This window comes from Balearica regulorum, chromosome 9 (genome assembly GCF_011004875.1).
Source record: "Balearica regulorum gibbericeps isolate bBalReg1 chromosome 9, bBalReg1.pri, whole genome shotgun sequence".
Taxonomy (NCBI): domain Eukaryota; kingdom Metazoa; phylum Chordata; class Aves; order Gruiformes; family Gruidae; genus Balearica; species Balearica regulorum.
In genome coordinates this window covers 6,401,640-6,429,258 of record NC_046192.1, presented here as the reverse complement: position 1 = coordinate 6,429,258, position 27,619 = coordinate 6,401,640, and the positions used below count along the sequence as shown (strand labels likewise).

The 27,619-nt window shown below is 56.1% G+C and overlaps 1 protein-coding gene and 1 long non-coding RNA gene across 2 annotated transcripts in view; both read left to right on the top strand.

Annotated features, from left to right (window-relative positions):
* Positions 1-27,619, top strand: part of LOC142602905 (uncharacterized) — a 195,071-nt gene that overhangs the window by 165,088 nt on the left and 2,364 nt on the right. The gene's annotated exons all lie outside the window — the stretch shown is intronic.
* Positions 4,152-6,637, top strand: FOXL2 (forkhead box L2). The gene has a single exon (XM_075760940.1). The coding sequence runs from the start codon at positions 4,524-4,526 to the stop codon at positions 5,439-5,441; it is 918 nt and encodes a 305-aa protein (XP_075617055.1). The 5' UTR covers positions 4,152-4,523; the 3' UTR covers positions 5,442-6,637.

Sequence of the window (27,619 nt, the reverse complement as noted above, 5' to 3'; positions counted from 1 at the left end):
CTCCCGCGCGTAGGTAGCTCAGGAAAACGCCTCCATCTTCCGGCCTTTTAATAGATTCAAGCTGATGAATTTTCATTGAGGCCAAAATGTTTTATTTCCCGCGGTACATTTTGTTAATTCTTATGAGCGCCGGGGTGCAGGACAGAGCTCGGCACGCCGGGTTTACACGTAACCTTATTCTCCTCCGTTTGTTATGGGAATAAATACTCCACCATCTTAGAGCAGTACTGTTTGTGAAAGGAAGAGAAAAAAGGGGAAGAAACTAGAAATACTTGAACCGGTGCCGCGGTGACTGCCCTGTCCCGGCTGCTTTGCTAGCTGTGCCGAGGAAGGGAAAGGCGCTGCGGGTGCCGCGGGGACCGAGCGCGCCGCCGGCCCTGCCCGCCTCCCGGAGTCCCGCTCCGCCGGCGCGGCGGGTCCCGCTCGTCGGGGAAGCGGAGCGCGGAACAAGGTGCGCCTGGGAGCGCTTTTAGATCCATGTCCGTGCTTCCTACGTGAGGCTAATTTATACGAGTTGATGTAGTTACGATCGCTGTGTGCTGCGGGCTAGAGCGGTCCCGAAAGGTGGTTACTTACGGCTGCACCGCAGCGCTAGCCGTGTGTCCGTCCCCGGGAGCGGAGTAGAATCCGGAGCACAGACAAAGGGGCTGCGTCCCCTGTCCCCGTCCGGGTCTCGGTGCGGGAGGAGGGAGCCCTGCTCCGGTGCCTGCAGGCGGCGGCTTGGCTGCGCTGGCCGAACGGGAGCGGGGCGCTCCGAGCCAGAGACACGTTTTCTTTCCAAGAGAGGGGGGGGGGGGAAAGTTTGGGAGAGGAAGCTTGCCACATTTTCAAACAAATCAACCCCAAACCTTCCAGGTAGAAATCAGCTCTGCTGCCTGCACTGGGGTGAGTAGAAAAAAAAAAAAAAAAAAAAAAGCACTCAGGCTACTCGGGTCTTATTAGTGCTGCAGCTGAAAGAACGGCTTTCGTGGGAAGCCGTGTCCAGGCTGCCGGTGCACGGCGTGGGGGCGGCGCCCTGCCCCGTGTCCCCCGCGGCGCTCCTCGGTGCCCTCGGCTGAGACTCCCGTCGCTTGCCGTGCCCCGCTCCGCACGGCAGTTCCCTCCGCCGGTACGGGCTCAGCCGGAATACCGGACTTGGAGCCGCAGTTGGAGGGTGCTGCGCTGTGTTCGGGAAGGGGGACCCGGCCTGGCTCGGTACCGGAGAAGCAAGGCAAAGCCCCGATTTGCAGCCCCTCTCGGGGCGCTTCTTAGCGGGGTTGTGCAGCCGGGGCTGAGCCGCGCCCTGCCCGCCTCCTTCTCGGCTTCCCTGCACCGGGAACGGGCTGGGGCCGGGGTTCTTCTGTTCTCGTGTGAAAAAAAGCGAGAGCCCTTTCCCCGCCGCCTCTCAGCGTCCCGCGGTGGGATCTGCCCCTCGCCGCAGCGAGCTGCGTCCGGGCACCGGTGCCGTGAGCCCCCCTCCACTGCTAGCTCCCCTTCTGCTTCCCCTATCCCAGAGGGCGGCTGCAGGCCCGGTCCGGGAGCAGCTCCTCTGCCTCCTTCTGCATTCGCTTTCTCCGAGTTTGTTAAACTCGTGCCCGGCCCCAGGAGCGGCGGCCGGCGGGGCGCGGGATCGCTCGGGCGCACCGGCGGGCAGCCACCGTGCGGTCGGGCCGCTCCCCCGGGGTTGTGGCGAGATCCCCCGCTCCTTCACCGGGGAAGAGCTCCCCGCGCCCCCCTCTGCTCGCTCCCCGTCCCTGTTACTTGCATTCCCCTCGCTGCGGTATTTCTGTGAGTGCCGTAAGACCTCAGCTCTCCGCTCAACTGCAGCTACAGCGTCCAGGCTCAGCTGTAGTGGCGTGCTCCTACGTTTTCGGGTGATTCGTTAATATTCCAAGAACTGCCGAATTAGCAGCGGGGAGAGGAGAGGGCCCGGCGGTGCCTGCCTGCCCTTGTGTCAAACCTTCGAGTAGCCGCACACGGGGCTGCGCGCTCACCTTTGCCGCTGCTCGGCCCGATCGCCGCTCCCAGCGCTGGGCTGAGCTTCTGCCCTGGTGTTCATCCGAAATCCCCCTCGGTGGGGCTGTCAAAAAACCCCAAACAAGCCCCTCAGATGTCAAATTTCCTCTGCGAGCGAGCGAGCCAGCCGTGGTGAGGACCTGCATGCCCGGCTTAGGAGTGAAAAGGGAGGAATCTGCCATTTGGCGGAGGTGATGACACACGCAGCAGTGCTGTTACACCTGCACCAGCCCTTGCCGCGGAAATGCCGGTGAAGGGGAGCGCCGAGAGCAGCATGGGTGGCCGACAGAAAGAAGCTAGCCCCGGCCCTGGGGAGCCCGGCAGCGCCGGTCCCGGGCGCGCCGCTCCGGCGGGCGGCGGCGGGGCACAGCTGGCTCCGGCTGTCCCGCTGCTCTGCGCGGAGCGAGCCGCCGGGGCCCGGCCGGGGAGCAACACCCCGGAGAGCGTCTCTCCTGCGGGCCCCATCCCTTCGTAGTTTCGTTCGGGTGCGTTGGGAGAGTGCTTAGGGACGGCGTGCGCTGTTCCGCGGCTGTGTGCGGAAATACAGGGGCCTCGGTTCTGTGACCAAATTTATGCAGTTCAGGCTTTAGGGTATGCGTTTCTTCGCCGGTGGGAGAGAAAGGGACTTGTTTTATGGCTACAGGCGAAGATGCAGAAACATGTTTGAACCGAGAAATATACTGATATATATAAAAATAAAATAGCTCCCCGAAGGGCTATTTTATTTCTCACTTAAAATACGTTTCTACATCTTCGACTGCCTTCACTCACAAATAACCTCTCCCGGGGAGGGGAGCAGGAACCCGTGTGCCCTTGGCCGGGCAGGGGAACTAGAGATCCGTGCATGGGATCCCGGGCACCCCGACGGGAGAGGCCGGCTGCACCGGGCGTGCTGTTCGAGAGCTGCCAGCCCTCTGGGCTTGCGTTTGGTTACGAAAACTGATATAGCACGTAAAATCCGCGGGGCGGGGAATAGCGCTGTGCAGCGGTTCACGTTCGAGAAAGAAGCGAGTCTGAGGGCCGCGACCTGCCGGCCCGCGGATCTGTGGGCGCTGAGGTGTACGTGTAGCTCCTCCGAGGGTCCCTTCGGGGCAGCCCGAGAGGGGAAACGTCGAGTTGTGCTTGAGTACGGGAGGGCAGGGCAGGGCAGGGCAGGGCAGGGCAGGTCCGTGCGGGCAAATCCCCGGAGCGGAGCCGTATACCAGCAGCAGCCGGCTCACTGCAGCGCCGGGCCCCGAGGGCCGAGTGGGGGCCCCGGTTGGGGAGCGCAGGTAGCCCCGGCCCCGCGGAGCTCGGCACGGCTCCTGCGGCTGCCGGCGGCCGCGTGGTCTGTTGGGGGAGATCGGGGGGACAGTCCGCCTCGCTCCCGAGGATCGGGCTGAAGGCTCCGTTACAAATCAGTGCAAAGCATCCTCTGTCCGCCTACCCGCTTCTGTAACTGCGGCTGGAGCAGCCCCGTGTTTATGATTTATTATTACACGGCACCTCTTGTGCTCGGGCCAGCTGAGACTGCCTTTCTGCTGCTAGAGGACGCTTTACCTAAAGACAGAAAAGGGGAAGGAGATGGGGAATGCCGGTGCCACATAAGCTGCTCCAGGAACCGTGTGAAATAAGCCGGAGCCCTGCAGGGAAACGAGCAGGAAAGCTGCCCGGTGCGCCATCCCCCGCCTCGCCACCCTGCGCCGGCCCTCGGGGCGTCTTTCAGCCCTGCAGCGCTGGGTGCCTGCGCGTACTTTGCGGGGAGGGAGAAAGAACGACACGACATCTCTCGCTCTCTGCCTCCTGCAAATAAGAGCTGCAAGGACGGAGTTGCAGGGAGCAGCAACAGCCTCCTTGTGCTCCCCGGGCGCGATCGGTTGGCGGGGCCTGGGGCCAAGACATATAAACGCGACCGCGTGTACGGCTGGACGTGTGACAGCCGCCGGGGCAGGGGCGAGAGCCGCGGCTGCGGGCACACCCCCTCGCACCCACCGCCTCCAGCGCGGCCCCTCGCCGGGCGGGAGGGGAGCGCCGCGCCGCGGGCCCCGGCGGACTCCCCGGGCGGGTGGCTGCGGCGGAGGCTTGCTCCGCGCCCCCCCACCCCCCCGGACGTCCCCCGCCCCCGGCGGCGCGGCCGAGCCGGGGCGGTTCCGCGCCGCTCCGCGGGGCCACGTCGGGCCGCGTGTGCTCGGGGCTGAGCGCGGCGCCGTGACTGCGGGGTGAACTCGGCCGTGCCCAGCGGCTCGGCGGCGATAGGGGAGCGGGCTCCTGACGAAAGCGGAACTCGGCCGGGCCCATACAAATCAGAAAAGAGCCCGGCCGCGGCGGCAGAGGGGAGCGGAGCCCGCGGGGGCAGGGACGCCGCCGCCGCCGCGCTGCACGGACCAGCGGCGCCGCGAGAGGCGCCTCCCGATCTCCGTCGCGGCTTCGGCCCCCGTCCCGGCGAGTGCGGGGCAGAACGGCCGCCAGCACCGGGCTTCGCGCACCGGGCAGCGCTCCGCACCGCGCGGGTCTGCGCTGCGCGTCCCGGGCGGCGGACGCGGGGCACCATGATGAGCAGCTACCCGGACGGCGAGGAGGACACGGTGGCGCTGCTAGCTCATGACACCAGCGGCAGCAAGGAGCCGGAGCGGGGCAAGGAAGAGCTGAGCGCCGACAAGGGCCCCGAGAAGCCGGACCCCTCGCAGAAGCCCCCCTACTCCTACGTGGCCCTCATCGCCATGGCCATCCGGGAGAGCGCGGAGAAGAGGCTCACGCTGTCCGGGATCTACCAGTACATCATCAGCAAGTTCCCTTTCTACGAGAAGAACAAGAAGGGCTGGCAGAACAGCATCCGCCACAACCTCAGCCTCAACGAGTGCTTCATCAAGGTGCCCCGGGAGGGTGGCGGCGAGCGCAAGGGCAACTACTGGACCCTGGACCCCGCCTGCGAGGACATGTTCGAGAAGGGCAACTACCGCAGGAGACGAAGGATGAAGCGGCCCTTCCGGCCGCCCCCGACCCACTTCCAGCCCGGCAAGACCCTCTTCAGCCCCGACAGCTACGGCTACCTCTCCCCGCCCAAGTACTTGCAGTCCACCTTCATGAACAACTCGTGGCCCCTGGCGCAGCCCCCCGCGCCCATGCCCTACACCTCCTGCCAGATGTCTGGCGGGAACGTCAGCCCCGTCAATGTGAAAGGACTCTCGGGCCCGGCGTCCTACAGCCCTTACTCGCGGGTGCAGAGCATGGCGCTGCCCAGCATGGTGAACTCCTACAACGGCATGGGTCACCACCACCACCCGCACGCCCACCACCCCCAGCAGCTCAGCCCGGCCAGCCCCGCGCCGCCCGCGGCCCCGGCCGCGAACGGAGCCGGCCTCCAGTTCGCCTGCGCCCGTCAGCCCGCCGAGCTGTCCATGATGCACTGTTCCTACTGGGAGCACGACAGCAAACACAGCGCCCTGCACTCCCGCATAGACATCTAGGGAGGCTCCGGCCGGCCGCCGCCGCAGAAATGCCCTTGCCCCGGCCCCGCTGCCCCTCTCCGTTCCCGCCGCGTTCTCCTGGGCTCTCGTGTCTCTACTCCTCCTCTCTAGCTGCGGACTTTCCTCTTTCTGTGCCCAAACTGTTGCGGTGGGGAAACAGTAGCCCTGCTCCGCGTGTAGTGTAGGAGCCGTCCTACGGTGAGGAGAAGGCAGTGTAAGTGTGGGAGCTTCCCCAGCGGGGCTGCGCCGAGCGCGGCGGTGGCCGGGCCGGCTCGTTTCTAGGCGAGCTCGGATTTACCGTTCGTTTCTCTGCTTGTCCGTTTGTGAGGGGTTTTGGCGGGGGAGGAGGGAGCATGTAATTAAAAATAGGCTGTTTAGCCCTCAAAATTCTGCTCCTTTATAATTCGGCCGTAATGTTTTCGGGCTCAGCCTTGGGGAGAGTAAAGCGAAGCTTGTAAATAGCGGAGGTATTTCCACGCGTGGCGGTGCGGGGCTGGCGGGGCCTAGACACTGCCGTGTGCCCGCGGTGCTCGTCCTCCTCCTTTTCATCTTCTCTTTTTTTCTTCCTCGGTCTGCAAAGCACTGCGCTTCTTCTGAGCTGTGGCTTTTCGTCAAAATAGTACTTACGTGGGGACTGCTGTAACAGCAGGAGATGTGTGATATTGCTGGTTATTAGAAACCAACGAACAAAACCCACCAGGGTCATTCGTGAAACGTTTCGGCAGCGATAAATATATTTTTTAAAGGAGACAATGTCCTCTGAGGTCTTAAAAGTAATTTTATATAGGTCTAAAAAAATATTTTGATGTTATAGAAAAAAAAAAAAGACGGTTTCCTATAAATTGGAATAATTTTCCGTGTGCATATTATAATAATGTAAGTTTAAACGACCTTCGTTTTTTTGATCCCAAATCTGGCCCAAAATGGATTTTCCGGTAGGTTCTGCTTTTGAATGCTTGCCCTTTTTCTTAAAAAGTTTTGATCCTTCCATTTTACATAGATTAATGCGGAGGGGAGAAAAAAAAAAAAAAAAAGCGTTTGTAATACAGGGGCCAGTTCATAGCGATTTTATAAATGTTTATGTAAGCTAATAGATGCCGTGGCATAGTACCGTTTTGGGACCAACTTTTCTAGAGTGAACTAGCACTTTTATTGTAGTTTCTAGCGTTGTAAAGTCTCCAATAAAACGCCTTTCCTTCTTTTCACATCGTTTTATTTCACTCCGCTCTTCCGCGCTCGGGATCGAGAAGCAGCAGCGGAGAACAGGGCGGGCGACGGGTGCCGGGGTCGCTCCGCGCTCCCCGGCCAGCTCCCGGCGGCGGGCACCATTCCCGACCCCGTGCCCCGGTAGCGGCCTTGCAGCGCTCTCCGCTGCCGCGCACGCCCGCTCCGCTGCGGGAAATACGCGGGGTGTGCTTGGGCGCTCTGTCGGCTCCGTTAAGCTCCGCGGCGGGCTGCGCACCGGCGGGAGAGGTCCGGCGGGGCCGCGCCGACCGGCGGCCCGGTGCTGCCTTGGCAGCCGCCGAGAAGGTCCGGGGACGGTTTCGTTGGCACCGGGGGCGTGTGGCGCGGGCGCGGAGGGGGACTGGGGGGGGGGGGGACGGACTGGGAGCGCCTCCGCTCCGGGGCGCGGGCAGCCGCCAGCACCTCTCCCGAGTGCCCGGCCCTCCCGGGGCGCCGGGAGGCAGAGCCCTCCGTGCAGTGCTGCAGGCTGTGCCCGCCGCAGACCCCGGCTCCACTTTCGTTTCTGCCCCGCACGCTCGGGGCCGCGGCAGACCTCTTGCGGCCCGGGCTCGGCTCGGCCGCGATGCGGCGGGGCCCGCGCCCCATGTGGGCCCCAGCCGGTGCCGGTGCTGGGAGCCGCTGGTCGGTCTCGCTTTCCTCGCCGGGCCGATGGCTCCCGCAGCGGCGCTCCCGAGGCCTGGGCCTCGCTTCAAAGCCTGCCTGCGCCCGCAGACAGCGGCCTCTGCGCGGGCGCCTGGGGGCTCAGGAGGGGACGGGACGGTGGGGCAAGCGGAGTGGCCCCCGCCCGGTGCCGGCCCGGGGCGCAGCGGGGGTCCCACTGGACGCCAGCCTGGGCCAGGCCTGCTGTCCCGCCGGCGGGAGCGGAGATGTGAGTGTTGCGCTTGTTCCGGGTTGAGCGGGCAGCTCGCTCCCCCGCAGAGGGGATGCCAGGGGCGAAGCCCGGTACCGGGGGTGAGCACTCCCCTCCCGCTACCGGAGGCCTGCGGCAGAGCCCACGGGAAACGTGACCCGCGGGCGCTGGGTGCAGACAGGCCCTTGCCCGGCTGCCTGACGCTCTCCCTCTCCGGCAGGGCTTTCTGCAGGCTCTCTGCGCGGAAGGAAGCAGTAGCCTCCAGTTTGGTCGCAGAAATCAGTGAGGGGACGCGGGGACCGGTCGCTTCTCTGCCGCGGCGCAGCTCGGCTGGTTTGGCCAGGGGAGAAGGGCTGGGGGGCCACCCGCCCGGCCAGCCCGGCCTCGCTGCAGGCTGGAGGCCCTTGCTGTGCCCCCTGCACCCGGTCCCCAGGCCCTGGCCCGAGCGGGAGGGCGCTGACAGCGGTGGTGCGGCCGAGAGGCTCCTCTCCCGGGCGGGCAGAGACACGGGGCCGCGGCAAACGGGGTCGCTGTGCGGCGCCGGTTCCGCGGCCTCTCCGCGCTGCGTGCACGGGGCTGCGGGGCCGAGGTGCTGCCCCGGTGACCGGGAGAGAAGGAGCGAGCCCAGCCCCTGCACGAACATCGATGTAACGGGAGGCGACAGGCCGGAGCGGGGCGGCGGACAGCACCGAGGCTGCCAGCGCACATGGGACACAGCCCCGACTCACGCCTTTGGGACCCGTGGCCCTGCCCGCCGCTGCCGGGAGCGGGGCGCTCGCCCGGGGTCTCTGACCTGCCCGGGGCCCTCGGGCGGGAGAGGCGGCACCGCTCGCATGCCCCGAGGAGCGCGGGGAGAGCGCGGCGACCGGCCCTGACAGCCCAGCGGCTGCCTGTGGGTTGCAGCCTTGCACCGGAGGGCTCAGGGCCTTGCCTGTTGCTTCGATGTATACCGCTAGTCCCGCTTGTTGTCTCCGTGGTACGTCGGGGCCATGGCAAGCTCACAAGGGGCCCGCTACACACACACCCCCCGCCGCCGGCGGTGGGCACGGGGCGAAAGGAGGGCGGGAGCGCAACGCCCTTGGTAAGCGCTCGGGGCCGGCTGGGGCCTCGCTGGCTTTGGAAGGATACCTGGCGGTGCCTAGGTGCTTAGGTACAGGGGGAGGCGGCGGCAGCCCGGGACCGGGCAGGGCCGTGCGGCCCCCGGGGCTGCTCCGAATCCCGCGGCGTCTCCAGGCAGTGGCGCCGCCGGGGAGAGCCGGGGCCCGCCGTGCGTGACCAGCACCCGGCTGTGTCAATACGGAGAGGCAGCGCGTTTGACTGCCGTTCGGTCACGGGCAGTCGCTGCCATGAGGGCGCGGTGCGGGAGTGGGGGGCAGTTGGGGGGCAGGCAAAGGTGCCCTCAGCCTTCACCCACCGGGGGCTCTTCGCTGCCCCTCCCTGGGGCCTGCGCCCGCCAGGGGAGCGATGTGGGCGGGCAGGGCCGGGAGAGGCGGCTCCTCCTGCCAAACCGGGGGCCTGTCCGTCTGCCGGTGTGCCTGTGCCCGCCCGGAGCTCCGCTCGCCTTCGCCCCGAGCCCCCTGCGCAGCGCCCCGGCAGCAGCGCGTCCCCAAGCCAGCCGGTGCCGCCGTCGCGCCTGTAGGATGTTTTCACGATCGTTTTCTGTATTTTATAAACAGAGGCTGCACTGAATGTAAACTCGCGTGGTTTGTTAAACAGCCACCGTGTCCTGGGCACGGCTGCAACCCCCTCCTTCCACCCTGCCCTCAGGATCGCTCGGGCAGCCCCCGATGCGGACCGCTCCCCCGCCCGGGCCCGGCGGGATGGGGCTGGCAGGGCCCCGGACTGCCTCCAGCCCGGCCGTGCCCCCGGCAGCGCCTCCTCGCTCTGCCCTCGGCCGTCCGCAGACGGGACGGGAAGTCGGAGCGAGAGCTCGGCCGGCGTCTCCGGCCAGCCCCGCTGCCGGGAGCGGCCGGGCCTCCCGTTTAGGTCCCGGCGGCGTGGGGAGGGGGGCGGCCACCACGTCCCTGCTCGCTGGTGTTTGCCTGGACAGCAGGCACCGGCCCGTGAGGAGCCGCCGGGGACCTCGCTGTGCGCTAACAAACACCCAGGCGTTGGCAGGCAGGGACTGAGCCTCCCGTAGGAGCCTTGCCTCCCCGCGCCCCCCAGCCCAGGCCGCTGGGCAGCCTTGCGGCTGTGCAGGATTGGGCCCGCATCTCGGGACAGTGGCACTTGGGACGGCAGCGGCTGGGCGGGAGAAGGGCTCTGTACCGAGCCCCCGTGCAAGCAGCCTCCTGAGCGCCAACGGCGCGGGCCACGAGGTGCCCGCAGCGGCTGAGCGTTCCCTCGCCCTGGGCCGCTACACAGCTCCTTCGGCGGCTCCCACCTGCCCCCGGGCCGCGCCGCCACCCAGCCCCGTCCGCCCCTTGGGAAAGCGAGCGGCCGAGCTCCGGACTCTTGGCAAGAGCTGGGTTTGTGCGTTGTGTAAGGCCTTTCCCCGTTATATAAATGACGGCAGGAGGAACGTTTTGCGGAGCGGGACGTGCTCCCCGGGCCAGCACCGCGGCGCGGAGCCTCCTCCGGCCTCGCGGCTGCTGCACCCCGCGGGTCTGTTCCGGAGGCCGGAGCCGGGCCAGGGGGGCTCAGGACCGCTGGCTCGGTTGAGTTGTCGCCGCTGCCCTGCCGGAGCGGTTCCAGCTTTATGCAACGCTGGCGAGAGATGAAAGCAGAAGAGCGAGGGCTGTTTTCTCCCTGCACGGAGCGGGCGTGGAAGCAATCCGCCTTAGCCACTGCCGGAGCTGCCCGTGCCCCTCGGGGGAGGGGAAGGGTTTGCTCCCACCGTCCCCCTGGCTGCTCCAGCCCCCGGGACAGTGCCAGGCCCGGAGGGCTGTTTGCGGCCGCAGGGTTTCTTCCTCTCCGGTCCTTTGCGCAGCCCTCGAGCCCTGGCCGGGCTCGAAGAGTGGCACAGCCCTCGGCATCGGGAGCGCTCCCCGCCAGCACGGCACGGCACGGCACGGCACGGCACGGCTGCCCTCTGTCTGCGGCCCAGCGGGAGCGCGGGGGCAGCCGCCCGATAGCTGGCCGCCGAGGGACCCCAAGGGAGCGGTCGCGCCCCAGGGCGCCCCGGCTCCTCTCGTCGTGCCCGGGACGGGTGGGTGCCGGTGCCGGTGGCTGCGGGCAGGGCAGAGCCGTGATCCGGGAGGAGACACACACACACACAGAGCTCTCACCTTGCGCCCCCCTCCCGCCCCGGCCGGTGCGGCTGTTTAATACCGCCTGATTCCTGGTATTCTTGTCCGTGTTTTAAGTGGTGAACAAGTCATTTCCAGTCCCATGGTCCGCGTTTCACCCTGAACTCATTGAAAAGAGAGTGCGGGGTCAGGACTGTTTATTATACAACCAATTAAAACAGGAAAATATGCAAAGGCTTCATTCAGCGAGATCCGGCTATTGTTAAGCCGAAAACGATATTTTTGTTTCAAAAATAAAAAAGTACATTTGTTACTTAAAAAAATCTCCGCTCTGCCTGTGTGACGGACGCGGCTCCCGGCCGCTCTCCCCGGCTGCCCGGCCGCCGTGTCCCGGCGGTCGGGAGCGATGCGAGCTCCGGTGGCCCCGGCTCCCCGCCTGCCCCGCGCCTCGAGGCCCATCCCAGCTTGCCCGCCGCGTCCCGGGCCGACGCTGCCGGAGGGCGGCTCGACGGGGCGGGCGGCGGGCAGGGACCGGGGACCCCTCCTCCCCTCCCCCGCGCTGGGGCTCGGCCCGCCCTGCGGGGTCTGGTCCTGCCCGCTCGCAGGAGAGGCCGTCCGGCCTCAAACGGATGGAGCCAGCTCCGTGCAGGCGGGCACGGGCAGCCGGCGTGGTGCTTTAGGCAATAGAAAAAAATACTGCGAGGACTAAAAAGCCCGACACTGTAGCGGGCGACGGACAGGGCCGGGGTAACCAGACTGGAGAGCCCCGAGACGCGCTGCAGAGCCCCGGGCGCAGCACCGAGCCCCGCCAGCGGCGCCTGCAGCCCTGGGCACACCCCGGCCGCCGGGGGCTGGGGGTGAAGCCGGGCCTCAGGCGGGGCTCCTGGGTCTGCGGTTCCCCTGCGCCTTCTCCCCCCAGAAGCCCATCCCTGGGTCTGCGGGGCATCTCCGCGGCTTGGCAGAGCTCTGCTCTGCGGCGGTGTAACATCTGCCCCGCAGCAGGGATGCGCCCCCGCGCAGGGCAGGCGGCGGCGGCGGGGGGGGATGCTCCCGGCGGGGCTTGGCGCCCGTCCGCTCCGCTGTCCGGGGCCGCCGCGGCACCGCCGCCCGCCCCAGGTAGCCCTCGGGGATGTGCTCAGCAGCGGGCCTGGGAAGCGCTCACCAAAACAATCGCTCAGGCTGCCCTAATCCAATGAGTTTATTTTAGTCCTTGAGCTATATTGAAAACATTACCTCTGCTTCTTGTGGTTGTTTACAGTATGTTGGTCTCAACATCACAGCCGCCCTTCTGGAAGAGTCTTGCAGGATCCAGGCAGAGGGAAACCAACACAGAAGTGACTCGAAAGCGTGATGGCAAATGATTAATCAAATCAGAGACAGAGGAAGGCGGAGGTAATCAGTGAGTTTTCACTTATAGTTTACTCGGATGGACATATTTTTCCTTTTTCTTTCTATAAGTTTAGAAACCACATGGGGTTTTATTAGCCAAACAAGCAGCTGCAGGATTTGGTGCGCTGGTGGGAATTCGTTCAAAATCGGCTGCCTGTTGCCTAAAGCAGAATTCGGCTTTCGACAAAACCTCGTGCTTGTTCCCGCCCCAGCACACGCACCCGGGCAGCGGGCTCCGAGGCTGGGCTGCGCCCCGCGGGAACCCGCCCGCTCCCCGCTGCGGGACCTGCCCGGTCTCACGGGGAGAGGGAGTCGAGGAACACAGAGCACGAAGGCATAGGCGCAGGGGAAGGGAGCCTTGCTCTCCCTCAGGTTGCACAGCGAGCGAATACTGTGAGAAATCTTATCAGGTGGTATCTTAAAGCGAAGCGCTGGCTCTCCCTGCTCTGCCTTTGGGAGGGAGCACACCCTGCCCCGAAGTCCCGGGGGTCCCGAGCTCGGTGTCCCTGGAGGACGCAGGCGGGCGCGGGCACCCAGCTGGCTCCGCGGTCTGCCCGAGAGAGGAGCCTCCTCCTGACATCGGCGGAGGCTCCTGACATCCCAGCAGGTCCCTGTAAAAGTTACCGTTTTGCTGACAGATGAATTGGTCACCTACTTTCGTTTACTCTCTCACTGTCTCTTTCTCCAACGGGATTTTTCCCCCCGCATCACATGAATAGCTAATTCGGAGCGATTACGAAGTAATACCACGGAATATCACATTTCTCGTTTACACTGGCTATTTTCGATCAAATTAGGCAGCACGGTGTGATACCGGCACGGGAGCGGCGCGCCGCGAACCGCACCGACCCGCGGTCTGGCCCTCGGGCGGGCTTTTCACTGGCAACCGGTGAGAGCTCGGGCACTTGGCTGGGGCGGCGGTGTCCGAAAAAAGCGTGAGGCTTCGGTAAAACGGGCTCGGGACGAAGGTGAGGAAAGGGTTCGTGATTTTTAGGCTGGCGGGGCAGCTTCCACGTCTTCGGGCAAGCGGTGCGTGCGAAGATCCAGGCTTTAGAGGCACGCTGCTGGCTCCGCCGCGAAGAAGCGACCTGTTTCCCCGTTTTTTCCCAACGATAACTGTGATTCTTTTATTCCTGTCCTTCTGTTCCGTGAAAACCCAAACAATCAATAAAGGACAGAGCGAAGTTAAGCACAACACAAGGCGCAATGTCCTAGGTTATCAAAAGGGGGAAGAAACAAAAAGGAGTCACTCGCTACTCATATTTTTTTCGGTTCTTGCTTTTAACAAGACGTTCAGAAAAAAATATCAGGCACATGTTGTTGACGATGTGCTGAGTTTCCTCTGCTCCTTGCTTTAGGAGGCGATATCGCTTGGTGCTTATCAGCGACTACGTCTGTGGCATCTGGTACGTGACTCCTAAATGCTCCCCGCGCTCAGGTACCAGTAACCGGTGCAGTGCAAAGGCTGCCCGGCAGCCAGCCCTGGCCGAGCCCTTCGCTGGGGGGGGGCTGGCAGCCCCCGCAGAGAACAAGGAGCGGCGCCGATAACGGCTCGCACAGCCCCGGCAGCCAAGCACTTGCGAAGCAGCAGCGCCCCGGCAAATGTTCACCGCCGCTGGCTGCCTGGCTAATAAAAGGACACACCCCGGGCGCGGGGTGAGGCTGGGAAGGGTTTCGGGGAGAGGCAGGTTTCAGGAGGCTGAGGTTTTGGCAGCCGGAGTTCTCCCCAGATTGATTTTCCACAGGGTTTTCAGGCCGTACCCGCTGCGAGGCGGACGCGCTGCCGCGGAGCGAGCTGCCAGCCCCTTCTGCCCTAGAAACCACCCGCAAACGAGGCGGGAGGGACACACACCGACTGGGGTCCCCACTAACACCAGTGGGAGATAGATCCCCGAGACACGGTTCGCCGTGGCAACGATCTAATGTCCTCGGTGTGCGGCAGGAGGGGCGCGGGGGCAGCGGCCGCCCGGGCGGGCTGGCGGCGGGGAGGCGGCGTGGGCAGGGGTAGGGGCAGGGGCGCCTGCTCTGTCCCCTGGCTTTACAGGTTGTCTTTTTGGTTCCTGTGATGCCTCCGAGATACGGGGACATTTTCGAAAAAAGAAACAGGAAATTTTTACAATTGGCAGAAGAATTTGTAAGGTCTTTTAAAATACGCATCATTGATCACGTCTGCTGTAGAGCAGTCTCCAGCTCTGGCTGCTGTGGCTGCAGTCCCACGGAACAGCCCTTCTCTTTTTTACTTTTTCCCCAAATCAGTGAGCTTGGTTTGGAAGCCTCTTGGTTTGCCTTTTTTGATAAACTACCGTTCAGTTCAGTCAAGAGCAGCCAAGTGTTGTCTGGGACAGTCACCAGTTGCCCTGGAATAGAAATGGGAACCACTTGTTTAAACATCCTAAGGTCCCAAAATCTCTACGAGCCATCACAGAGGGTTTTTTTGGGTTTTTTGGGTTTGTGGTTTTTTTTTTTTTTTTTTTTTTTTCCCCGGAGCGGGAAGGGAGCAAGGGGATTATAGGAAGGAATGTCTGCCCAGGCTGCTACAAGCACCATAAGATTTCGGTTTGCTTTTTTTTTTTTTTTCCTCCCATCAGTTTTTCCATTCCTTGAGGAAAATCTTTCATATCTGAATCAAAGTGCGTTATTGCAACTTTTTTTTGTTGTTGTTTTGTTTTATCTTAGCCCTTTTTCATGTTTTCATTTAAAAAGTGACAGATTTGGTAGAACTCTCAACTGTTTCCCATTAGAGGCGGAGAGTTCACCAATGTGCCTTTCTGATGTTCCACATTACACGTTGTGGGGTTTAAAGCAGGAATACATCCTAAGTAGTTACAGTTGGCCCGACGCGGGAAGCCCTGATGTCTTTATCTCGCTCCCCGACCTCGCACAGCGACTCCGGCGGCCCGGCCCGCCGCTGCCCCCTGCCGGACCCGCACCGCCCCGCACCTCTCCGCCCCGCACCGCTCCGCACCGCCCCGCACCTCACCGCCCCGCACCGCCCCGCACCTCTCCGCTCCGCACCGCCCCTCACCGCCCCGCACCTCTCCGCCCCGCACCGCCCCGCACCGCTCCGCACCGCCCCTCACCGCCCCGCCCCTCACCGCCCCGCACCGCCCCGCACCGCACCGCACCGCACCTCTCCGCCCCTCACCGCCCCTCACCGCCCCGCACCGCCCCTCACCGCCCCGCACCTCCCTTCACCTCTCCGCATCGCCCCGCCCCTCCCTGCACCGCCCCGCCCCTCCCCGCCCCGCATCGCTGCCCTCAGCCCCGGCCCGGGGGAGAGACCGCTGACGACCCGCGCTGCGGAGGGCCCTGCCAGGGCGGAGGGGGCTCCAGGCTTCCCACCGCAGAAGATGGGTTTGCTGCCTGCCGCCGGCCACGGCCCAGATGCTCTCCGCATCGTCCGATTGCCAGAAAATACCCACGAAAGTCCTGGTGGGCAGGAGGTATTTCCCAGCCTGCAGGACGTTCTTCATTCGGTCTTGAAATGTGGGAAATTCCTGGGATATAAATACACAGTTGCACATTTCTCTTTTTGCTTTCTCCGTTTCCCTCACTGACTGTTTTTGCTGCTGCCCTTACTACCATTGCTGCTCTCTTTCTCTACGTATATGATATAGAGGAGCTGTAGCATTCCATCTCGACAGCAGGCTTTTACCATCTCTCTGTTGTTCCACAATTTTAACCGTTAGTCTCTCCTTTAAGGAAAATCCCCTTTATGTAACAAGTCATTCTGAGTCCTTGTGTTTTGGAGTGTAGCCCTGCACAAATACTAGTAAAGCGTGCGGAGAGCAGCGCTTAGTGTGAGAGTTAGAAGGTGTCAAGTAATCTTCATAGCCAAATTTTCTGTAAATACATGCAGGATACAATACATGTTTAGAAAAAATCCTGATTCGGCGACTGAGACCTTATAACTATAGAAAATGGTTTTGTATACATGTGCTGAAATTTTTGGTGATAAGTCTTCATTTTATGTTCCTTAGAACCAAAACATCACAGTGTGGTCCATTGATCTTGAGCAAATGAGAACATTAGTGATTGCAAAACGTGAAATGAGAAAGAAAAAAAAGGATGTAGGTTAAGGAAATATCCCTTTCCGTACATTACTCCTATTTGTTAATGCACAGACACAGGATAGCAGCTAGCTCATAGCAGCAGTTTGTAATTTATGCAACAAAATCACCAAGTGCTGTAGTTCCTAGTGTGGCAGAGTTTAAGGTGCTCACAGTTTATTAGATCCTACATGAATTTTAGTATTTTTTGTATGATCAGCTATTGCCTTTGAAAAAGAACCTGATATTTATAAGGTATTAAGAGAAACAGAGTTTGCTAGAGAAAATCAAGTGCAGTGGATTCTAGAGAAACACAAGGTGCAGTGAAATAATTTATAGTGAAGCAAGAAGGAAGTCCTGGTTTTATCTGCACTGACGTGAGTTCCCTCGCTGAGGCCTGGGAGTGGACCTTCCCTGTTTCGGTTCTGCGCTGGGGCTGGGCAGGGGGATTTGTGCGCTGGAGCGTGACTACCAGGGATTCCCCACGTTCCCCTTGCCTGAACTAGCTGAGGAAGACCGCAAAGATGACTCTGATCCTTGTGCCTCAGCGGTCATCCCAGCTGGAGGGTGAGCTGTGGGATTATTGCCTCCATCGCCAACACAGAAACGTAGACTGCGACTGAATCCCACGAATCTTTGTCTGCCCAGGTGGGACGCGGGCGAAGTCACCTTCCCTTTCAGCATTGCAACGTCAACATCACAGCTCTGGCGGTGGGATGTCATTTTGCAATGGGAAGGATTGAGCTAGGGGAGCTCTCCGCAGTGAACAAACACATCTGCCTAATTTTCCAGGATTGGGGTTTTTTTAGATTTTTCATCTTTTGAGTGACAAATGAAGAGTAGAGCAGAGCCGCACTGTAGACTCCTTGAGCACCCACAGCTTGAGCCAGTGCAGTGGGAAGACGGGGCGCTGGCTGTTTCTGAGAGGAAGGTGCTCACCTCGCATCAGGAATTCCAGGAGTGGGAATTTTTTTTTTGCGGTTTATCTTTGTAGCTATTGTTATATTTGTTTACTGTTCAAGCAAGATTGGGGCGTTGCTGCAATACTACGGTATACGAAGCAGCCCCAGCTCCTGAGAGCCCCCAGTCAAAATATTTCTGTGGTATTTTCAGCCTATTTGCTACCTCAGATGGAAGGGTGCCCTGCTCACAGAGGATTTGCCAGGACGCTTCACTGGTGCAAATCAGCACAGTAGTAATAAACCCAGTGCAGCCTCGTTGAATTAGGTGTGGATTTCTACTTCTGTTGACATATTCGGTTAATAGTACTTCTCTTTTCTTTATCCTGTTCTTCATACCACTGTAGTACAGAACAACTGGCATGATTTAACTTTTGGATTTTTTTTCCCAGAGAGTTGAGTGAGATGGATCGTTTTCTGGTAGTTAGTTACTATTTTCTCGCTAGCAATCAGAAAAAAAGCTTGTCCACTTGAAAGCCAGGTGGGGCAGGAGTAGGGTAGAAAAGATAAAGCTCTAAGCACGGCTGTATTCTCAGACTACTTGGAGGAGAGTGCCTGTGAATTCGGTACCAGTGGATCTGACACAATGTGAGAACTGTTTTTCTGTATCACTTACATTATAGGTGAAATGTGAAATGAGCTCCATGTGGCAGCAGCCAAAGGAAAGAAAAAGGGAAGGAAAGAAAAAAAAAAAAAGCAGCACTCTCCAAAAGTTTCGGTTATCCCTTGAAGCTATATTACAACACATACTACTCTAATTGAATCAGTGTGAGAACTTTTCCCCTCCATTTAGATCGGCGCTGGTCTCTGTCCACTTTTCCCTGGAGATGCACACATTCGATACAAAGATGTGCCGAGGACACCCACACCTAGGGTAGGGTTTTAACATTCCGTTTAATCCTTTAACTGCTGAAAAGGAAATGTCGATTCTTACATGCCTTTGCCAGAATCCATCGTGATTTTCTCCCTCTCCTCTCCCCTTCTTTATAGACTTAGCACCAGGGTGTGATGCAGGAAAGTTTTGTCTGCGTAAAGACTATTAGATCGGCACTGAGAAGACAATAGATTAATTGATCATTTCTAGTAAATTTGTTTGGAATGAATCCATAAACCTTAGAAATACTGGTGGTGTCTTTGAAGAGCCGTTAGCAAGGCTGTGGGGATGGAGAATGAATGCGGTCTCAATGCTGCTCACACTCTACCACCCTGTTAGCCCTGGCGGGGAGTTGCCTGTGAGAGCTTCTCTTTCACCTGCAAAAGCACACCAAGCAGAGCCCACTCAGCACTGTGAGCCCTCATGCGTTACTTTTACAGAGTATTTTTATAAATGTGGAGAAAAATCTCTGGGTGTTTCAGAATATCAGTGCTATTACATAGCACAAAGTTAATTGACTTCTCAGAAAGCAAAACCAACTGATACTCGAATACATGTCTGTGCTGTAAGCATTCACATGTGCAAAACAATACATGATCCACAAAAACATATGGCTCTTGTATCAAATACATGGAATCAAGTTGAATTATGAAGATTTTGAAAAGGTCCTCCGTTTAAATGTACACGGCTCTCTGAAATGTCTAGCTAAGTTTAGTCCAACAATTAAAACCAGATAGATTGTCAGGATGTATAGAGCAGGGGTAGAGTTAATTCAGTATGAAAGAAATGAGTGACTGGGAATGAGAGACAAGAGCAGAAGCAGCAGGAAAGGAGCAAGACTGAGAAGAGAGATGAAATGCTAATAAAGGGGGTAGGGAGAGCCTGGAATAGAAGAGGGGGAAAGAAAGGAGTGACAAAAAGGAGAAAGAAAAAATGAAGGAAGGATATGAGAGGGGAAGGAGAAAGAGAGCAGCAAGAAAAATAATGACATTTTATTGTGTAATCTGGCAGCTTTCACATTTAGGAGAACAAAGCCTGGAGCAGACCTAAAGGCTACTACTTACATATTGAAAATATGTGGGAGGGTCTATCTTTGATGGTGTTATATATATATTTTTTTATATATATATACATATACACATATAATTATATAAATACAATTACTTAGAAATTGCAGTCTTGCTGGGGATCTGGCACTGTTCCCTGGAATGACAGTTTTCCCCATGCTGCAGTAATGCCCTCCTACGTGCCGCGCTGTGAGCCGGGGCTTTCTGTTTCAGTTTGCTGTTTGTTTCTGTCCTGCCTTCTCGGAGCTGGAAATGGTCTTTCTGGCTCCCCTGTTCTGTGGCCCCCGGTGAGACGATAGCCCGATATGACCTCGGGGCTGCTCGCTGAGATATCACTGTTGTTTGCAGTCGCTGTATCCTTATGTTGATATTCATGGCAACATTTTCATTTCGCACTGGCTGATCCCAATCATGTCAAATGTCTTATTGTTGAATTAGTTTGTGGTTTTTTATTGGTTTTCCCTTGTCTGTCCCTCTATGCGCCAGCTACTAGTAAAACAGCATAACTTTTCACACTTTTTTGACTAAAAAGTCATTGAGTGATATTGTAATGTAAGGCAATGCTGCTCGATAGTTTTACAATCCTGAATATTGATCAGAATCTATCTGCCTCCTTTAAAACAGGCCCTTTCTTATTTTAACATCGTCTTCCACCTTTGGCTTGGGTTCTACTGGGACCATCAATTACATATCTTTGACTAAACACTATTTCTACTCATATATTTATACTGATATTCATACTCATGCCCAGTAAACTGTGCTCTGTTATTATATGAGAAATAACACCCGGCAAGCAAAAATGGATTGGACGTGATCATCCATCTGGCTTTAGGAAGGCTGTCTCAGGGAGATGGAAAAATAGATGAAGTTTCTGGCTCGGGCACATTGGTGTGACACACATTTCTCTAGACCGCTGAGCACACCAAGGAGTTTTTGGTGCCCGCTGGAGCAGGTGTGCTGGCAAACCTCCCTGTCCATGCGCTGGGCTGACTCTTCTCATTAAACCAAATGCACGTTTTCTGGATCTTCTTAGATAATCACAAGATTCATTTCAAAGCTGCCCATGGTCCCTGTATGTGTTCTTCTCTTGCTTGAGGTCAAACTGTTACACCCACCACAGCCAGGATGTTGAGGATAGTGGAAAATTTCCTCATCTCGCACAGCAGTTGATTTGTTGCTAGATGTCTACATGGGTGACGTACAGCTGGCTCCTAGGCTCACACCGATTCCCAGTTTTGTATAAGCCATTCCAGCTCCATTTTGTCTTGCCTTAGCTGTTCTCCCCAGGGTGTGAGGAGGGTCAGGCTCCTTCAATTTTTTTTCCATACACTGTGAGGAGCTTCTTCTTTTCCAAAGGTATCCTCAGGTCCTCCCACGATTGTACTGGACCCTTGTCTCTCCAGGGAGGGCACCTTTTTGAGGAGTCCAAGGGATCAGTAAGTTTGTAGTTCAGTGACAGATACTTTATTTCCTGGTGCTGTTAAAAATGGCATCTCTGCATTTGTTAGTGACCAGTATGCTTTGTTCCTATGCCGTGTTACAGTTGGCATTGCTCAAATCACCTTTTCCAGGGTACAAAGTTTTCTAGTTTAAGCATGGTTCACAGGTTCATTAAACATTATATGGTTAATTTGTTGGGTTTTTTGTTGGGTTTTTTTTTTGTTGTTTGTTGTTTTGTTTTGTTTTTTCCTGAAAAAGTGGCTTCCAGCCATTGCTGGACCATTTCTGAATGTCTTTTCTGCTGTTTCAGATAAAAATCTGAATGAAATTGTGCCATTCTCCCTCATCATTTCCCTGTTTCATTTCTTATCATTCTAATAGTCCTGTTATGAAGACAAGAAACAGAAACATGGATGTTTAACACTTAACAATATCTTATTGTCTCATTGCTTTTGGAAAAGGGAATGGAAGAGGAAAAACCTCCCATATGGCTATAAACAAAAGAGAAGGAAGTGAGTTCACTGTCCACGGGAAAGCACAACTCTCCTGTGAAGGAGATTTTTATTTCAGTTGAGGGGAAACGCACCACTGCTCTGGTACTGAGCAGTTCTTTTCAGCAGGCTGCAATGCTGAAAAACTTGTCAGGGAACCCCAAATGTGCCCTGTGCACCTTGAGAGCATTGCTGATGAAGATGGTGATGAAAATGGCTCATAGTCTACCAGTGTGAAGTCAATGGCAAATTTATAGTGAGTTCAGTGGTGCACACTTGGGCTTGCTCAGGAGAAAGAAATACTGTATCCTACCTTTTCTAGAGGTGTAATTTTTGGTGTCCACTTCAGTCTATAGTACCTGCCCAGTCGTTGCTTTCCAACTCTTGGCCTTTTCAGAGTCCCCCACTTTGTCTATGTCTTAGGTATTCCTTTACCTTGTGCTCATCCCTGACCTGCCTCTGGGCATTATAATGACCTAGAAACCCAGCTGGGTCAAGGGCTAGGCATCCTCCAGCCACTGGAGATCAGGGTTTTCATCACTAAATATAGTAAAAATGCAGAAGTTAGAAATTCTGAGGTGGTTAAAGGGATGGATGGTGTAAAAAAAATTCCCTATGTTTTAATAAAATAAGAGAAAAAAGGAGACAGAATGAAACAAACCAATCAGATAAAAGCTGCTTCTAGAGTCTGAGGTAGAACCAAAACATCATTGGAGAATTGGGGATGAAATGGTTAAAAAGCCCGCCGCCCCAAAGTCTACAAACTTAGTGATCTTTGTGAGAATAGTAAATAAACAACAAACAGCTAAATGAAGTACAGCATTATGGTCATTACTGCATAACGCAGAAAATGCATCATATCCTCAGTTTAGAGCCTCAAGAGAGCAACAGAAGTGAGTGTAACATCATCGCAGCATGAGCTTTCTTGGGGATACCTGCGATATCTGTCTCAGCATGACTAGAAACAGGGTTTGTAATAGATTATTTAATGCCTCGAGTTTGATAAAGCACAAATATTTTTGAGCATCCTAATTTTATTCCCTTCCTCCAGAAGATGGCAAAAGTTAGCTGGACTTAACACACATAGACGGAGAAAAATGTTTCAGAACTGTTTGTGCTATACTCCAGTTTCAGGTCACCGCTTGTTTCATGCTCCAGACGGAAGGGTTGTTCCCAAACCCCCTGAGATAAGCGGTGGTTTGGAGCAATCAGCCACCACACCTCCAGCTTGGCAGCACTGCAGTGTGCCGGGTGAGGTGCCACACTCCCGGCAGCAGAAGGGGCTGCTCGGCCGCAGCATGAACGTGCGCTAGGAGCCACGCAAGTCCCAGCTTAGGACGCACATTTCCTTTTGTCAGGAGGGAAATTGTCAGTGACATCTCCACGGAGATCACAGCCAGAAATGCAGGTGTGAGAAGTTTAAATTTTGTACACAAAATATGAGAGACATGAATTGCAGTATTTGTTAGTGCTCATAGTATTGCAGACCTTCTGCTAAAGTAAAATCCCTTGAGACTCACTCCTTGAGTATCAAAGAGGTTAGTTCCCACTAATATAGCATATATTTTGGCTAGGACAGAGTGGAGAACTTGCATTTACAGAGGAACCTTGACTAAAAAAAAATGTAAGAATATGTAACAAATACATAGAAAAAACCATCAGATTAAGTACAGATTTGGCAACGAGGCATTTGTTTCCAGCTCAGCAAGAAACTCTAGAAAAAGGAAAGAAATACTACTAATAAAATTAGAAGAGACACAAAATAAGCTTTTCTTTCTCATACGGTTAGTTTATTTTGTTCCTATATTTAGCTGCTCTGGCAGTTTATAATTTCAACATTAGGAAAATGTGAGAGTATTTGAGTAAAGTGATATGCTGAAGTCAAGAGGCTTCCTGCCAGCAGAGAAGAACTGAGGACTGCTTGTTTAAAGGATGCTTCTGAGGTGGTTCAGCTTAACCTGGTACTTATCCCATGGTGAAGTTCTAATTTGATTCCAAACAAATTTGTCCTCACAGTTTTTTTCAGCCTAAGGGTTTTGACAGCTGCTGTGGCTGACCGATCAATAGTCAGAGCTGATTTGTGCCCATGCCCTTGGAAGGGGAGGGAGCAATGGGGCAATTTGGATGATGTTACAGACACCCTTACAAAAGCCGCTAGCAACCCGTGCGAACAACACAACAGCCCGTGACAGCTATTCCCCTTCTTAAATCTCCTCTAAGAGGAGGTAGGCTGCGTTCCTAATTGGCAGAGAGCTCCGTCTTCTTAGATACCTTGCATCAGGGCAGGACCAGAGGTGGTACAAGGACACAGGAGCTGCCACCCGAGCTGCCTTACATTCAGTTTTGGTTTTGGAGAAGACGTTGCCATTTGAACACACATTTTCTTCCTTGGACAGTGTTCAACATATTGGTCACATTGCTTAAAACCCACAGTCAGGTAGTGATTGTATCTTCTGTTATGAGAAAATGCTCGTGTCACAGTTGACTTCTTCGAGGTCATATCCTTATTATTCAAGCCAACTGGGGAATTTTAACAAAGTGATTCCCTGGCCCTCTGCTCCCTGAGAAAAAGCAAATTTATCAGAACAAAAACTTGATTTTTTTAATTTTGAAGATTCTTAATATGTCAAAATATTCTGTTTCCCATCCAGAAGGAGGGAATGTTGTTATCTCAATTTTTTTGGCTGAATTGGGTCATCTGGGTAATACAAATGTGCAGAAGGAATATTGCCAACTGTCTGTTTTTAGCAACATGAGAAACAATACCAACCATGGGGAATGACCCTGCATCGCGTTCATTCGAATGACTCAGCAATACTAATTGTGAAGAACCGATTCCAATCAGGTTGGCAGAGCCTTGCAACTGCTGCTGAGTTAGTTCAATCCCACCGGCTGCGTCACTGATGGTTTCCCTAGCTGTGAGGCAGAGGAAGCAGTGAGACAATAGCTACAGCCGTAGGAAGCTTTCTAGCCTCACCCCTGCTTCCTCCCGGCGGCGGGGCTATTACCTGCTTGTCCGCTCCTCTGCCGAGTTCACCTTCCTATAATCCCCCTGCTCTGGCAGCTCTGGTTTGGATAGAGGGAGTCACATTCAAAATCCTGCAGAAATGAGATCGTTCTTGACGTATGTATTTACCAGTCCACTCTTGCAAGCTCTGACGAGGCTGTTGCAGCGTTAATAGCTCTACTGCTGCCAGATGAAAGGAGGAGAGTATTCTGATCTAATAAATCAACAGAAGTTAAAGCAGTTTCTGCCTTCTCTGTTACATTAAACATCAACAGGAACGTGGTAAAGTGCTTTTTTGTACCGTTTAGCATCTGACATTTCAGCACATCTTGTGAGTATGCATTAGGAGACTGGAATGTTGCTATATTTGTACATGCAGATTTGGAATGAGCATAAAATCTGGAGAGATGCAATGTGCACGTGGAATGTTTTCCAGAGGGACTCAGGCTGAGGAAATCCAGCACAGTGAAGCTTAAGCTGTCTTGAAACTTCTGGTTGAAAATGCAGGGAGACAGAGCATGTATTGGTTTTGAAATGGAACTGAAAACTCTTGCAATTTGGAGCTGCTTCTTCAAACCCTGCTTAATTGTGGGATCACAGATACCATTGTAAAACACTGAAATAATGTTTTTGATTTTTGCAGTTACTCTCAAAACATGTTGTTCCTTTGCCTTGTCTCCTCGGATATTGGTGATGGCCCTCTGTCTAGTCACTTCACAAGCGAGCCATTGTCATCGCAAGTGCTATTTTTAGGGAAGCCAGGCTTTTACTGGTGAGACCTGGTCTCACTGGAGCTGTGGTACTGTGCATCAGCCCGATCTCACCCCATGCTTCTATCAACTCTTTTCTGTTCTATCCCTTCTTGCCTGTTAGTGAGGTTTCTGGAGTCACCAGAAGCCTGTAATCAGCAAAGCTACTCTCTTGTTGTGTCAGGGCCCTGAGGGCACTAATAAGCCCTAATTAGCCTGAACCTGGGGCCTCCACCCGCACCCCTGCCCATGGCCCGGGAGCCTCTTTCAGCCCAGCCTTCAGTCCTGATCCAAGCTATGTGACAGGAGCGCTGGTCTCCAGCTTGGCCAGAGCCACACCTGTGGCCATGAACCCTGTTGATGTGGGCCCCAACCCACAGAGTGACGTTGCAGCCTGGCCTCAGACCTGCCTTGGAGACCTGAAGGGGACAGGTATGTTGATAGAGTGGTGAGGAGCCAGCAGCCTTGGCTGCATTTTGACACGGAAGACAGGCCCTGGGAGAAGGGCCTAATGTTTAACTCCTCCATCCTTGTGAGGAGAAAGTGAGTTATGTCCAGAGGTGAAGAAACCCTTCTGCATAAGGTGCAGAAACTCCTTCCTGGTAGATTTGTGTGGGGAGGGTCAGTGTATCCTAGAATGTGGAGATGAATTGCAGAGGCAAAGATGGTAAAATTCCTGTCTGTCTTCCTCTGTTTTCCAGTACTTCTCAATTAGCTTGTTTGAATGTTGCCTCTCCCTTTTAGACTCCCTTCTCTGCTCCTGCCTGGACTCTGCTTTGTCTTTTTTTTAAGAGCAACATCAGCTTTCAGGCCTCCTTTCCTTCTTTTTCAGTCAGCTGTGCTCTGCTGGTAATGTTGGTTGTTTGCAGCAGAGGCTGCTAAGGCTGCCTTTCCAGCTAACAGCCTTCCAAGGAGGTGCAAGGGCGTACCGCTTTCTCTCCTTCCACAAGGCCCTTAGACTTTTTGCTTTGATGGGCGAAGCTGAACTGAGCATTTTAGGCAAGCCCACAGCTCCCAGGGGCTTTCCATTGCATTTCAGCCACTTCCCAGGCTACCCTGCCCCTTGGCCAAGCTGCAGGAGGCACTTCCCTCCTGAGGCCTGGCCCCATCCCATCGCCCTCCGCTCCCACAGAGGGGAGGCCGGGCTGGCTGCAGTCCCTCTGCAGCACTGCCCCAGTCTCCTCACCTGGAGTGTTAGCTTAAAGGCAACTGAAAGGAGGTTGCACATCTAGGTGCAAACAGACAGGGAGGGAAAGCCTTTGGATGTTGCTGGAGCCTGGGTATTGGAAGAACATTTAATATGTCTCTTTTTTTTTTTTAAAGGAGCAGATGGGTAGATATACTGTGTTTTATGGCAACAGAAACCTGTTGTTTTACCCCAGACATGAGGAATTCCTTTCTCAGTAGACCTGGAGATCTAGCACTGAGCACCGCTTTGCAGCTTGAATGTTAAGAAAAGGGCAGCTAGCTGCAGAGCAGAGCCTTGGGCTGTTGGCGACTGCCCGCCAGAGTGGCTGCCCAGCTGCTGCGTCCTGCAAGGCCTCTGCGTTGGGGCCATTTGGGTTTACAGGTGTTCACGGGAAGGCACATAGGCAGGGGTCTGTGACAGTGGGACCAGTGAAAGAACAAAACTGCTTGTCATTACCTCTGCTGTAGCCAGCTGCGGGGGAGCCCTCGTCCCAGGGTGTTGAGCTGTTGGACACAGCGCAACACCTTGACCCTCTCAGGCAGTACCTCACCGTGTTCATGTTTCCATGGTCATCTCCTCTGTGCTAATTAATGTTTGCCTAAGGCTCCTCTGAAAAATCATTCTGCTGCCAGATTGAGTAGCGGTCTTGGGCTGAGCATGCTTTCCGTGATGCTCCACTGTTGTTTTGCCATTTAGGCTGGTTTGGAGTATTTTATTTCACTATCTAAATTATTCCGTGTTAAGACTTCTGTGTGTGTGGGCTGAGCAGGAATAAAAAGCTCCGTACCCTCAGTTATCCCAACTGCGTTCTGCTTATGGAATGGTGACTCTCCGAAGAGATGTCCCCTGAAACCGGGAACCATCAGTCCCGTGTAACTGGACGCGGTGCTGGCAGCGGTCGCGGCACAGCACGAGCTTCTCCGAGATGTCCTCCTGCTGCCCACGCGAGACACCAAGGCAAGGGCGCGCGGAGCTGCCGCTCCCGTCCGCCAGGTGGCGCCATAGGGCGCGGCGGGGCCTCCCCGCGGGCGGGTCCGGGCCGCCACGTCTACCCGCCCCCGCCCCGCCCCCGCCGCCGGCACCGGGCGGGCAGGAGGCCCGAGGGGCGTGGTCTGTCCGTACCGGCTGGCGGCAGCCGCTCGTCGGGCCTCCGTGTCCCGCACCCCTCCCTCCCCCGCCTCCTCCCGCTGCGGGAGCCAGGGGAGACGGCAGCTTTGCTGATATCCCCGGTAAAAAAAAATAATTAAAAATATATATATTCAGGATTTTACACTTAATGTGCATTTGTAAAGTGTCTGGTATAGAGGCGCCCTGATCCTGCTTGGAGCTGCTGAACAATAAAAATACTCTGAATCTTAACATTTCATGAGGGTGGCAGGTGTAAGAAAACCTCAGTAACAGGCAAGTATTGAGTTCCTGTGCGTTACTGTATCGCAGTTTGGGCATGCACGCTGGTCAGAGCGGCAGGTGAAGTCCTGAGGGCGCTGCTGCCGCCTTCAATGGAGCTGAAATTTCAGCTACATCTTTTGTTGAAGAGAAATCAAGTGTTAAGAACAGCACTTGTGAATTACTGCCTCTTGGGTACGTCACGCTGCGTTTGCCCATTGCTGAGGTCCGTAAGCCTTCTGGCGTGCTCTCTGAGGGGATTTAAGAGGATCATTTGCAAATACCTAATTGAATA